The following is a 13,461-nucleotide window of genomic DNA, read 5'->3' on the forward strand; positions in this document are numbered from 1 at the left end:
CCCTGACTCTGGTCTGTGCCACAAAAAGCAACCCCCCAGCCACCCTTATCTGGTCCTACAAGAACCAAGTCCTGCGGTCCTCAGAGGCCTCAGACTCTGGCGTCCTGCACCTGGCGCTGTCCAAACTGGGGCCCAAGGACAGAGGCAAATACACCTGCCAGGCTCAGCACCCACTGGGACATCAACAGCACTCCATGAACCTCTGTGTGCAGAGTAAGTGAGAGGGAACTGGGAGGTATGGCTGAGTAAGCCCCCAGTAGGCCCATCTCCAGCTGGTTTTTGCAGCAGTGGCCCCTGGAGACTCAGCTCTGGCCTCTCCTGAGCCCAGGATCTCACCATGGACCTCTTGCTGCTGCTGCTGCCATCTCTTCTCTGGAGAGGTAAGGAAGGGAGGGAGAAGGAAGATGTTGGGGGAAACTGGCCCTGGAAAGGTTGAGGAGCATGCTGGGGGGAACAGGAGAAATCCTAGCTTGAGTTCTCTGTCTCTCTGTCTCTCTTCCCCCCTCTCCTCCCCCCCACTCCCACTTGATAAAGTTAGAGCCCTTGTACTTTCAGATGATGGAACAATCTCTTACTGGGACTGGGTCCCCCAACTGGAGACCATGTCAAAGAGCATTGGCTACCAAGGCAGAAAGAGACATTCACTGTAGGCTGAAAGGATTGATGAGAGATGGCCTCATCACTTTTAGGTTTGGGAGAAAATAATTATTGATTACCAGTATATGGGGAACTTCAGAATCCCCTTTTTGTTTCCATGCTGTCAGGTAGACTTGCTGTCCCTCTCAAGACCACAACCAGATAGTAGCCAGTTCTAGCATAGTCTGGGTGGGGTCTGAATTCTTTGAATTGATCACCATATAGAGACATATTATCTGAATCAAGGGGACATTCAGTCCTTCTAACCTGATTGTAATCCACCTTTAATTACATGAACCAAATTAGATTAGATTGATGTATAATGACCTGGTTAGATTTGATTTATTTACAATGAACTTCCCAAGAAAAAAACTCCAGGACCAGATGGATTCACAAGAAAATTCTAGCAAACATTTAAAAAAAATTAATCCCAATACTTTATAAATTATTTGTGGAAGTAGATGAAACAAATACAGTGCTAATACCCAAACCAGAAAGAGTCAAAACAGAGAAAGAAAATTGTATACCAATTTCCCTAATGAATATTGAATCAAAAATTCTAAATAAAAAATTAGCAAAGAGATTACAGCAATATGTCACAAGGATCATGCACCAACTATGACCAGGTGGGATTTATACCAGGAATGCAATTCAATATTGGGAAAATTATCAGCATAGTTAACAAAACCAACAGAAATCATATGGTTATCTCAATATAGGCAGAAAACACCTTAGACAAAATACAGCACCCATTCCTATTTTTCAAAAAACACTAGAGAGCATAGGAATGAATGTAATATTTATCTAAATAAATGTACAATTTATCTAAAACTATCACAAGCATTATCTGTAATGAAGATAAGAAAGAAGCCTTCCCAGTAAGACCAGAGGTAAAACAAGGATGTCCATTATCACCTCTATTGTTTAATATTGTACTAGAAATGTTAGCTATGGCAATAAAGGAAGACAAGAAATTAAAGGATTTAGAATAGGCAACAAAACTAGAGGAAACAAAACTCACTCTTTGCAGATGATATGATGCTATACTTAGAAAATCCTAGAGAATCAACTATAAAAAACTACTTGAAATTATTAACAACTTTAGAAAAGTTGCAGGATACAAAAAAAGCCCACATAAATTATCAGCATTTCTATATATTACCCACAAAGTCCAGCAGCTCCAGATAGAGCAATCCCACTTAAAATAATTAGACAATGCAAAATACTACCTGCCAAGACAAACCCAGGAACTATATAAAGAGAAATATTAAACACTTTTCACAAAAATAAAATCAGATCCAAACAATTGGAAAAAGATTAATTGCTGACAGGTAGGTCAAGCCAATTTAATAAAAATTACAATCCTGCCTAAAATAATCTATTCATTCAGTGCCATACCAATCAAACTATCAAAAAATATTTTATAGATCTAGAAAAATAATAACAAAATTCATCTGGAAGAACAAAAGCTCAAGAATATCAAGGGAATCAATGAAAAAATGGAAAAGAAGGTGGTCTAGCAGTACCAGATCTCAAACTGTTCTATAAAGCAGTAATTATCAAAACAATCTAGTACTGGCTAAGAAAAAGAGAGGTGGATCAGTGGAATAGAATAGGTAAAAATCGCACTAAAGTAAATGACTACAGTAAACTACTATATGATAAACCCAAAGACTCAAGCTTTTGGAACAAAAACTCATTATTTGACACAAACTGCTGGGAAAACTGGAAAACAGTATGGCAGAACCTAGGTATGGACCAACATCTCACACCGTATACTAAAATAAGGTCAAAATGGGTACATGATTTACACTTAAAGGGTGATACCATAAGCAAATTAAGAGAGCATGAAATAATTTATCTGTCAGATTTATGGACAGGGGAAGAATTTAGGACCAAAGAAGACATAAAGAGTAATACAACATGTAAAATAGATAATTTTGATTACATATTTTTTTTAATTTGCTTTTTGGTTGCAAAACCACTGCAACCAAAATTATAAAGAAAGCAGAAAATGAGGAAAGAATTTTTGAAACTAGTATCTCTGATAAAGGTCTCATTTCTCAAATATGTAGAGAACTGAGTCAAATTTATAAAAATACAAGTCATTCCCCAATTGACAAATGGTCAAAAAATATGAACAGGCAGTTTTCAGACAAAGAAATCAAAGTTATGTATAGCCATATAAAAATACTCTAAATCACTATTGATCAGAGAAATGCAAATTAAAACAGCTCTGAGGTATCACCTCACCCCTATTAGAGTGGCAAATATAACAAAAAAGAAAATATTGGGTGTTGGAGGGGATATGGGAAAACTGGAATGCTAATCCACTGTTGGTGGAGTTGTGAACTAATCAACCATTCTGGAAAGTAATTTGGAACTATGCCCAAAGGGCTATAAAACTGCATAGCCTTTGATCCAGAAATGCCAATGTTAGGTTTAGATTTCAAAAACATCCCAAAGGAGGAAAAAAAGACCTATTTTTACAAAAATATTTTATAGCAGCTCTTTTTCTGATGTCTAGGAATTAGAAATCAAAGGAATGCCCATCAATTAGGGAATAGCTAAACAAGCTGTGTTATATGATTGTGATAGAATATTATTGTGCTATAAGAAATGACAAGCAGGATGACTTCAGAAAGGCCTGGAAAAACATGTATGAAATGGAGTATAGTGAAGTAAGCAGAACCAAGAGAACATTGTGCTCAAAGACAGCAATATTGTTTAATGAAGAACTGTGAATGACTTACCTATTCTCAGCAATACAATGATCCAAGACAATCCCAAAGGACTAATGATGAAGCATACTAGCCACCACCAAAGAACTGATATTGATTGAACATACACTGATGCATGCTATTTTGAACTTTCTTTCATTTTTTTCTTTTATTCAAGTTTTCTTATACAAAATGACTAAAACAGAAATGTTTTCTATAATTGCACATGTATAACCTATATCTGTTTGCTTACCTCCTGCGGGAGTGGGGAGGGGAGAGAAGGAAGAAAGGATTGAATTTGGAACTCAAAACTTTAAATAAAAATGTTTATTATCATAAAATAAATAAATGAGTCACAAGATTTCAGAAAAAATTTTAAAACACAAAGTTTACCTCAGTGAAAAAAAGAAAAGAAACTGAAGGCAATTTTATTAGAAAAGTCATAACTTGGGGCAGCTAGGTGGCGCAGTGGATAGAGCACCGGCCCTGGAGTCAGAAACTTAACACTTACTAGCTGTGTGACCCTGGGCAAGTCACTTAACCCCAATTGCCTTACTAAAATAAATTAATTAATTAATTAATTAAAAAACAAAAACAAAAACGGGGCAGCTAGGTGGCGCAGTGGATAAAGCACTGGCCTTGGATTCAGGAGTACCTGAGTTCAAATCCGGCCTCAGACACTTAACACTAGCTGTGTGACTTTGGGCAAGTCACTTAACCCTCATTGCCCCTCCAAAACAAAAAAACAAAAACAAAAAAGTCATAACTTTAAAATATATGATATATGAAATAAATGCAGATTGTTTAACAAAAAGTTTTACATGACAGAAAAAAAGATTTGACTTATGTATAATGACTTGCTTCTTATCAAAAAGAGATAAAAATCCTAGATAGGTAGCCATGCACTCTCTTGGGACCACAATAAGCTAAGGAGATGCTTGGTCTATCCCTCACTGATAGAAATTGATAAATTGAAAATAAGCTTACCCCAAACTTGTGTCTATAGTAATTATTTTAACCACAACAAGTTCTGCCTGGTTTGAAACACCAGGATTTGCATTACTTGGATTTCCAGAAAATTTATTGATACATTGATTGACTGAAGTGACAGATTTCTTTCCCCTCCCTCACCCCTTTAGGGATTGCAAACACATGACAGTGAGAATATGTACTTACGTAGAGCAGCCCAAAAGTGAACCTCAAGTTATTGGCTATCTTTTCTGCCTTGTTTTTCTTTCTTTAAGCATGGGTTGAACACTCAATGATCCTGAGGGGTACACTTTTTCCAGCCTTCACAGCTCCCCTGTGAGTTCACAGGTTTCTGTGCTCTTGGGCTGAGGCCAGCTACCAAGGAGAAATGTTTTCTGCAGTTAACTACATCACTTCTCAGAGAAGTTGCCCCATTGCCAGAGAAACTCCCAGGCAGAGGAGAAGGAGGAAGATGAGGACAAAACCACTTAGATGACTAAGAAAGCTTGAGCAATGCCATGCGTGACTAGGAGAGCTGGACTTGTGAATTGTGTAGACCAAGCATTTCAGAGGTGAAAGATCACTACGTGTTCAGTAGTCCTGCAAAGTACCGTTGCTTTTCAGAGAGGCTGCAATGATGCTAATGGATCATTATTTAAGAATTTCTTCTTGAAAGCTTATTCAGTATAGAATATCTGAAATTCTCCCAACTAAATATCACTCCCTACAGTTCTGAAGAACTACCACCAGGTGGTGCTAAGCACGACCTTTCCTTTGTATTCCTGAAGTTCTGATCTCCCAGGAGCCATGGGCTTCATCTTGGACTAGATAGTTTTGATAATTACTACCTTATAATATAGTTTGATGTGGTACGTCTAAACCTCCTTCCTTTACATTTTTTCATTAATTCCTTTGATATTCTTGACCTTTTGTTCTTACAAATAAATTTTGTTATTTTTTCTAGCTCAGTAAAATTATTTTTTGGCTATTTAATTGGGATGGCATTGGATATATAGATTAACTTTGACATTTTATTATATTGTCCCTGCCTACCCATGAACAATTACTATTTCTCCATTTATTTAAATCTGATTTTATTTGTGTTCAAGATTTTTTATGTTTTTGTTCATATAAATCCTGGATTTGTATTGGTAGGTGTATTCACAGGTATTTTTTACTGTCCAGAGTTACTTTCTTTTATTTGTTTGTTTGTTTGCTTGAGGGTTAAGTGACTAGTCCAAGGTCACATAGCTAATAAGTGTCAAGCATCTGAGACCAGATTTGAACACAGGTCCTCCTGAATCCAGGGCCGTCGCTTTATCCACTGTGCCACCTAGCTGCCCCCCAGAGATATTTTAAATAGGGTATACCTAGCTATCTCTTCCTGTGGGATCCTGTTGGTGATATATAGGAAAGCTGATGATTTATGTGGATTTACTTTATATCCTGCTATTTTGCTGAAATTATTATTTCAATTAACTTGTTGTTTGAGTCTTTCAGATTTTCCAAGTATATCATCAGATCATCTGCAAAAAAACAAAAAAACAACTTTATTATTTCATTCCCTGTTTTGATCCCTTCTATTTCTTTTCTTCTTTTATTGCCATTCCTAAGGTTTCCAATATAATACAAAATAATATAGGAGAAAGGAGGCATCCTTCTTTCACAGACATCTTACTGGGAAGGCTTCTAGGTTATCCCCAAAACATATTAGTCTTTTAAAAGGAACAATGTCAGAAGTTGAGGTTTTTAATTCTATAAGCTGGAGCAATTACAGACTCAAACTGCATTGCTACCAAAGACATCCTACAACCCTCACATGGATTTCTGGCATTCTGTCAATGTGAAGTGTGTTGCTTCAGGACCAATATGCCCTTCTTCTGGAAGCATTGGGGGAGACAAAAAGGTTGTAGGGAGCATGCATATGGCAGCCCTTCCTATCTATCAGAGACCTTGACAAATAGAATTCATCTCTGCAATCACTCATAGGCTTCAACAAATCTCACTGGAAACAGGAAAGATGCCTATCAATTGGAGAAAGGCTAAACAGAAAGTGGTCCATGAATGTAATGGAATATTACTATGCAATAAGGAACATCCAAGATGATGAAAACAGAGAAGCATGTAAAGACTTAAATGAGCTGATACAAAGTGAAGTTAACAGGGGCTGGAAAAACAATATACACAAGATGGAAACAATGTAAATAGAAAGAACAACAAACAAAATAATCACGGTGAAATACTGTAAAGTTAGAAAGACCAATAATGGCCCCAAAGAAGAGATATAAGAAGATGTACCCTCCCCATCCCTTCTCCTATGCAGAGGTCAAGGTCCACAGGGGTGAAATATTGGATATATTATCAGATTTTTTTCAATGTATTCTTCAGTTTTGATTTGGCGAAGTGTGGGGGTAGTGGGGAGCTGAGACGGGCAGTTCCTCTTCTTCCTCTTTCTTTTTCTTTAAAAGGAATTCTTAGGGCAGCTAGGTGGCGCAGTGGATAGAGAACCGGCCCTAGAGTCAGGAGTACCTGAGTTCAAATCCAGCCTCAGACACTTAACACACACTTACTAGTTGTGTGACCCTGGGCAAGTCACTTAACCCCAATTGCCTCACAAAAAAAAAAAGTTATGAAATTACTGAATTCTTATAAAAAAAAGAATCACAAGATACCTTCCCTTGGTTTTTTGCACAGGTGTGGAAAATTGCACATAATGTCAAATTTTTTCCTGTTAATTGTTTTGCTGACTTTTTTTTACTTTTGCCCATTTTCCTTTTTTTTAATAAGAAATTATTGTCTGAGAACGGGAAGGTGATGCAAGAGATCTAAGTTATATGAAAAGATATAGCAACAAAAATCTCTCTTTTGTATATATATATTTTGGGGGGAGGGGTGAGGCAATTGGAGTTAAGTGACTTGCCCAGGGTCACACAGCTACTAATTGTTAAATGTCTGAATCCGGATTTGAACTCAAGTGCTCCTGAATCCAGGGCCGGCGCTCTATCCACTGAGCCACTTAGCTGCCCCCAAAAATCTCTCTTTTAAAGAACAAAAACATCAAAAGAACAATAACAGCAAATGCTGAACATTTATAAAGACCAAGCTTCTCCCTTCCTCTCTAATCCCCAACCCTTTATTTGGAGAAGTAGGGGATTATAGGTAGGTAACCTTATATATAACATATAAATATATAACCTTATATATTCTATACATCATAAAGGATAGCTCCCTGGAAGTGGGAGAGGGGGAGGATATAGTGACAAATATAATTAATGTAAAAACCAAAAGTTGTCAATTTTTAAAAAATATTATAGAAGGAAAAGAACATGTAACTTGCTTCTACTGGCCCTCACTATCTGTTTCCAGGGATAGCATTTTTTTCCTTTTTATCACTATACAAATGTGAGTTCTTGTTGCAATTAATGTTACATTGTTACAAAGCAGAGGGATGGTACCTTAGGGGCCTTCTCAGGATCCAGAAAAATTGTCAGGAAAATCTTATGGAGACAGGGAGGGATGATAGCAGACACCCTGAGGAGGGAGGGAGACAGTGAAGGAACAGCTATGACATGGAGAAAGGCACAATGGTGATCTCATGGAGGGACAGGGAAAGGGTAGGAAAGGGTCTCCTTTCCATGTCTGGTTCCTTACACTCCCTCTTCCCTGGGGAAGGACTCCTTTCAGACTGTGAGTCAGCAGGCCACTGGCCACAAGGAGCCAAGAAGAGGAGGGCATGTTGGCCACCTCCATGCTGGTGGCTTCCCCTCAGCTCCCCTCCTCCTCCAATCTGTCTTCCCTCCCATGACACTGGAGGTCCCTGAGACCAGACTCAATGATCTAAGAACTCCTATTTCCATTGCTCCCCACCCATCCTGTTCCTGTTCCTTTCTTCCTCTTTGCCCTAGCTCCCTGTTCCTTCCTCCTTGAAGACTATAAAATTAGGTCTGTTTATGCCCCAGGACTCAGCTCTGGCCTATCCCGAGCCCAAGATCTCATCATGGACCTCTTGTTGCTGCTGCTGCTGCTGCCTCTGCTCTGGAGAGGTAAGAGGGACAGAGCCAGTGTTGAAGGTGTTTGGAGGGAGAAGGAAGATGTTGGGGGAAAACTGGCCCTGGAAAGGCTGAGGAGCATGCTGGGGGAACAGGAGAAATCCCAGTTTGAGTTCTCCCTCTGTCTCTATCTCCCTCCCTCCCCCCTCCCTCCCCCTCATTCTCTCTCTCTCCCCCCACAGGAACCATTTCTCAAAATACAGACTATGCGATTCATGTCCAGCAGACAGTGACCGTGCAGGAGGGGCTGTGTGTCTCCATCCCCTGCTCCTTCTACTACCCCCAACATAATACAAATTATGAGATAGTTCATGGATACTGGTACTATAGTGGCTCTTTCAAGTATCATCTTGTGGCCACCAATGATCCCCAAGCAAGTGTTCACTCCTGGGCCCAAGGCCGTTTCCACCTCATTGGAGATCCCCAGATGGGCAATTGCTCCCTACGTCTTACTAGGGCCCAGAAAAATGATCAGGGGAGTTACGGTTTTTGGATGAAGAAGAAGAATTTGGATTATGGTTACACAAAGAAGATGGTATCTATCCAGGTACACGGTGAGGATTCTATTCCTGGGAAGTCTTTGGGTGGTAATGGGTACTCTAGGGTGAGGACCAATGTAGGATTCAAGGAAGGACATGCTGATGGAAAAGTCTTTAGACTCTTGGCTAGAAGGACACACTATACTCCCTTCTTTGAAGAACACAACCCCAGTCAAGGGTGAGCACCTCAGGGTCTGGGTACTAAGGGTCAGAGCTGGAGGTAAATGAGGTCTTCATTGGGACCATCAAGAGGACAGACACACTAATGAGGGGAGGGGAGTGATCCTGAGGCTGCCAGAAGGATGGAGACACTGCAGAGTCCTCTGCTTGGGAAGAGAGGCTCAATTCCAGGGCAAGGTGAGGAATGGTTGGGGATGGAGACATGAGGGACAGGACATAGGAAGGGTCACAATGGGGAGACCTACTGGAGACACCATGTGGATCCTTCCCCCAACACCTGGCTCACTTTCTCTCCCCTCCCCCAGATCTAACACAGAAGCCAGAGGTCCACATTCCAGAGATCCTGGAGTCTGGGCACCAGGTGAACTTGACCTGCACAGTTCCTGGGGCCTGCCGAGAAGGGACATCCATCACTTTCCTCTGGACTGGGACTGCCCTCTCACCTTCTAGACTTGCCTCCCAAGATCTCCACTCCTCTCAACTCCTCTTTACCCCCCAGCCCCAGGACCATGACACCAGCCTCACCTGTCAGGTGAAATTCAAAGAGCCCAGTGTGAGCACGAGGACCACAGTCCAGCTCAGGGTTTTCTGTGAGTTCCGGGAGAGGGGAGGAGAAGGATGCTTGAGAGTCCCCTAGAGGAGAAGGGTAGAAGAGGATTGGCCAGGGTAGTGGACACTGCGTGCCTGGATCCTGAGAGGACGAGGATAGGTGGTATCCAATATGGACATGGGGAGGAGGAATACTTGGGGAAGGTACTCATCTCAGCCCATCCCTGAAGATGGGTCCTGGTACCCCAGCCCACATTCATCCCTCCATTGCAGACCCTCCTTGGAATATGAAGATCAGCATTTCCTGGGCAAATGGAATAGGTATGTTTGCACAAGACAGTTGGAGTTTGTTGGGGAGAGGGGCAAGTTGGGAAGGAGAAATGCTTAGTTCATCTGTGCCCCAGAAGGAGAAAGGCTCAGGACTCTCTCCCCTTTCTCTCTCAAGACCCAGTATTCCCAGCAAATACATCATCTTTGGTGGTCCTAGAGGGTGAATCCCTGACTCTCATCTGCTACACACAAAGCAAGCCCCCTGCTGCACTGAGCTGGGCCCATGGAAACCAAATCCTGAATTCTACCCAGGCCTCGGATCCTGGAGTCCTGCACCTGGAGCTGTCCAAACTGAGGAGCCACAACAGCGGAGAATACACCTGCCAAGCCAGGAACTCACTGGGGAATCAGCACTACACAGTGAGACTCTGTGTCCAGAGTGAGTCAGAGGGAACTGGGAGGTGCAGCTGTGTAGCCCCAGAATCCCCAACCCCACACAAGCAGGCTGGATTGGAGGTGCTAATGAATATTCTACACATGCCCCAGGATCCTTGCCCCAGGTCCTTCTGAGAAGAAACATGACCCCAGGCAGGAGTGAGCACCTCAGGACCTGGGGAAGGCTGGGCATGCTGGGAACAGAGGGACAGAGCTGGGGCTCTTGGTGGAGGCATCAGGAAGACAGACTGGCAAGGGAGTTGGGGGAAATGCTCTTGAAGCCATCAGCTGAATGGACACCTGGTGGGGACCTCTGAGAGAGCACACAGAAGCTGAGACTGGGGTGATAGGCTCAGGCTCTGAGGAAGGGGAGAGATGGATAAGGAGGTCCAGAGCCAGGGGGCTAGAGTAGGCATCCTGGGAAATAACCTCCTGGAGTCACTGGAGGGAAAATGCCAGGGCTGTCACCTGCATACACCAGCTGCCTCCTGGCTCACTGTCTCTCTCCTCTCCCAGCTCTAACACAGAAGCCAGAAGTTCACATTCCAGAGATCCTAGAGTCTGGACACCAGGTCACCTTGACCTGTTTGGTCCCTGGGACCTGCAGAGAGGGGAAACACTTTACCTACCTCTGGAGTGGCGCTGCCCTTTCCCCTAAGGGCTCTGCCCTGCTGAATACCTCCAAACTCCTCTTCACCCCTCAGCCCCAGGATCATGGCACCAATATTACCTGCCAGGTGACATTCCCAAAGGCTAGAGTGAGCACAGAGAGAACTGTCCAGCTTACGGTTACCTGTAAGTAATGGGAAGGGGGAAGCAGGATGCCTTGGTCCATCCAGGGAAAGGAGAGCTGGAGGGGAGGGTCCAGGACCTAAGACATCAGGTGCCTGGAGAGGTACCTGAGAAGGCAGGAAGATGTGGGGCCCAGTGGAGGGGATGGACTTGGGAGTGGGGGGCCCTCATTTCTGAGGCTGAAGGAGTAATCTGGGGTCCCAGCCCAGGCACAATTGTTCCATTTCAGACCCTCCTCAGAACGTGACCATCAGTGTTTCCTGGGCAAACAGAACAGGTAGGTTTTTAGGAAGCCATGGGGTGTGGCATGGGGGACGGGGAGAAGGCTCAGAACCTCCTTTGATCTCTCAGGTCAGTCTGGAGACCAGCTAGAATAAGAGTTAGAGCCTTCCTCCCCACCCCTGGCCCTCCTTTTTCTCTCCAGGTCCAGAATTACTGGGAAACACCTCAACCTTGCAGATGCTGGAGGGTGAGTCCCTGACTCTGGTCTGTGCCACAAAAAGCAACCCCCCAGCCACCCTTATCTGGTCCTACAAGAACCAAGTCCTGCGGTCCTCAGAGGCCTCAGACTCTGGCGTCCTGCACCTGGCGCTGTCCAAACTGAGACCCAAGGACAGAGGCAAATACACCTGCCAGGCTCAGCACCCACTGGGACATCAACAGCACTCCATGAGCCTCTGTGTGCAAAGTGAGTGAGAGGGAACTGGGAGGTATGGCTGAGTAAGCCCCCAGTAGGCCCATCTCCAGCTGGTTTTTGCAGCAGTGGCCCTTGGAGACTCTGGCCTGACATCTGAGGCCTGGGGAGCATGCCCCTTCTAGCCCCCAATCTCTGTCTCTCTCAGCCTGCTCTTGTTGCCCTATCTCTGAGGATGACGGTTCTTGGCCTCTGATCTTCACCCTGCTTCGAGGAGCTGTCATGGCGGCCAGTTTCCTTCTCACCTATGGCCTCACCTGGCTCCATTATACTTGGTAAGTTGGAGTCTGCCCCTTCCTTGACAGGCCTCAGGGATCTTGTAGCTTCCCCTGGCCAGGACAGGAAGGGTGTCAGGAGCCCACCTGAGCTTAGCCTCTGACAGGGCTTTGTCTTTTCTCCACAGTCAAGTCAACTAGCCCCAGGACACTGTGGCTAAGAGGAAGCTGATGGACATTTACTCAGCCCCTCAGCCATGTGGGACCCTAGATATGTCAAAGGCACAGAACTGCTCGATAAAATCACCATAACTAGCATCTCATAGGTTTTACCTCAGTGCTCTCTTACCTCACCTGGGACCACATGAGTGCAGAAATCCTTTGACTCCCCAAAGGCACAGTTCCAAACTTGTTCCTCTGTTCTCAAGCCCCTGACAACACCTTGTCATCAGGCTCGCAGAAGATGCCCTTGTCTCCTACTTCCCTGAGAAGGCCTACTCGCCCTTATCTCCACATCACACCTGAACAAGCTCCCCTTTCTCCTTTTGCCCTCTAGTCTCTGAAGGGTGAGTCATCCTCCTGACCTTCCTCTTAATCTTGAGACCATAGCCTCCTGCTTTCCCCATCTAATCCCTAGAAACTTGGAAGGTGACCTAGCCCAAGGCCTCCCTGATGAGGAATCCACTGGACAATTTCCCTGAAAGGTGGTCATCACTCAAGTGACAGGGTGGGCTGGACCTCCTGAAGCAGCTCATTCTACCTTAGGACAGCTTCCTAAACTATCATGTGGCTTACACCTCTACCTTCCCCCCTGCTTCTTCTGGTTCTAGTCTCTGGGGCCAATCAGAACAAGTCTCATTCACATGATCACCCTGCAAAACACTTGGAGAAAACCCTCATGTCTCCCCCACTTCCCCGAGTTTTCTCCTCTCCAGGCTAAAGATGCCCATTTTCTTCCAGTCATTCTCAAGTGGCATGTTCTCTAGCCCTGCTCCTCCCATCATCCTATCTTTTACATGGACAAAAAGAGCACTGGTGGCTCCATTTTGACTTTAAACGCCATTTTGTTAAGCAAAGTTTCAGCTTCTTGTAAGTCACCTGGTTTTGGAGAAGTCACAAAATTCTCCCCCCTCCCAAAGGTTCCCTGACTTAGAGAATGTCACAGAACTAACCCTTTCCCTCTCACCTCAGTATCTCCCAATCCTCTCCACTAATAAGAAACCAGATGTCTCAATCCCTATAATCCTGTTTTTCCCTCTCTCCAAACTGTATATATTAACTCTGTAGAAACCAATGGTCAATGTCCTTGGTTACTAAGAGCCTTGGTCCTGGTTTATTTCAGCAACTACATGCATCTCTAAATAAAATTTTGTCTGGATGTAAAAACTTGGTTTCTTTATTCCACCATGACAT

The 13,461-nt window shown here is 43.6% G+C and overlaps 1 protein-coding gene across 1 annotated transcript; it reads left to right on the forward strand.

Moving 5' to 3' along the window:
* Nucleotides 1–262: 262 nt before the first annotated feature.
* Nucleotides 263–12,351, forward strand: LOC122750766 (sialic acid-binding Ig-like lectin 14). Its single transcript, XM_043997583.1, has 11 exons — nucleotides 263–380; nucleotides 8,285–8,368; nucleotides 8,557–8,928; nucleotides 9,399–9,683; nucleotides 9,892–9,963; nucleotides 10,088–10,351; nucleotides 10,864–11,142; nucleotides 11,369–11,416; nucleotides 11,564–11,827; nucleotides 11,982–12,108; nucleotides 12,237–12,351. Exons 1-11 carry the CDS (start codon nucleotides 338–340, stop codon nucleotides 12,247–12,249), a joined length of 1,851 nt encoding a protein of 616 aa, XP_043853518.1. The 5' UTR covers nucleotides 263–337; the 3' UTR covers nucleotides 12,250–12,351.
* Nucleotides 12,352–13,461: the final 1,110 nt, after the last annotated feature.

This window comes from Dromiciops gliroides, chromosome 3 (assembly GCF_019393635.1).
Source record: "Dromiciops gliroides isolate mDroGli1 chromosome 3, mDroGli1.pri, whole genome shotgun sequence".
NCBI lineage: Eukaryota > Metazoa > Chordata > Mammalia > Microbiotheria > Microbiotheriidae > Dromiciops > Dromiciops gliroides.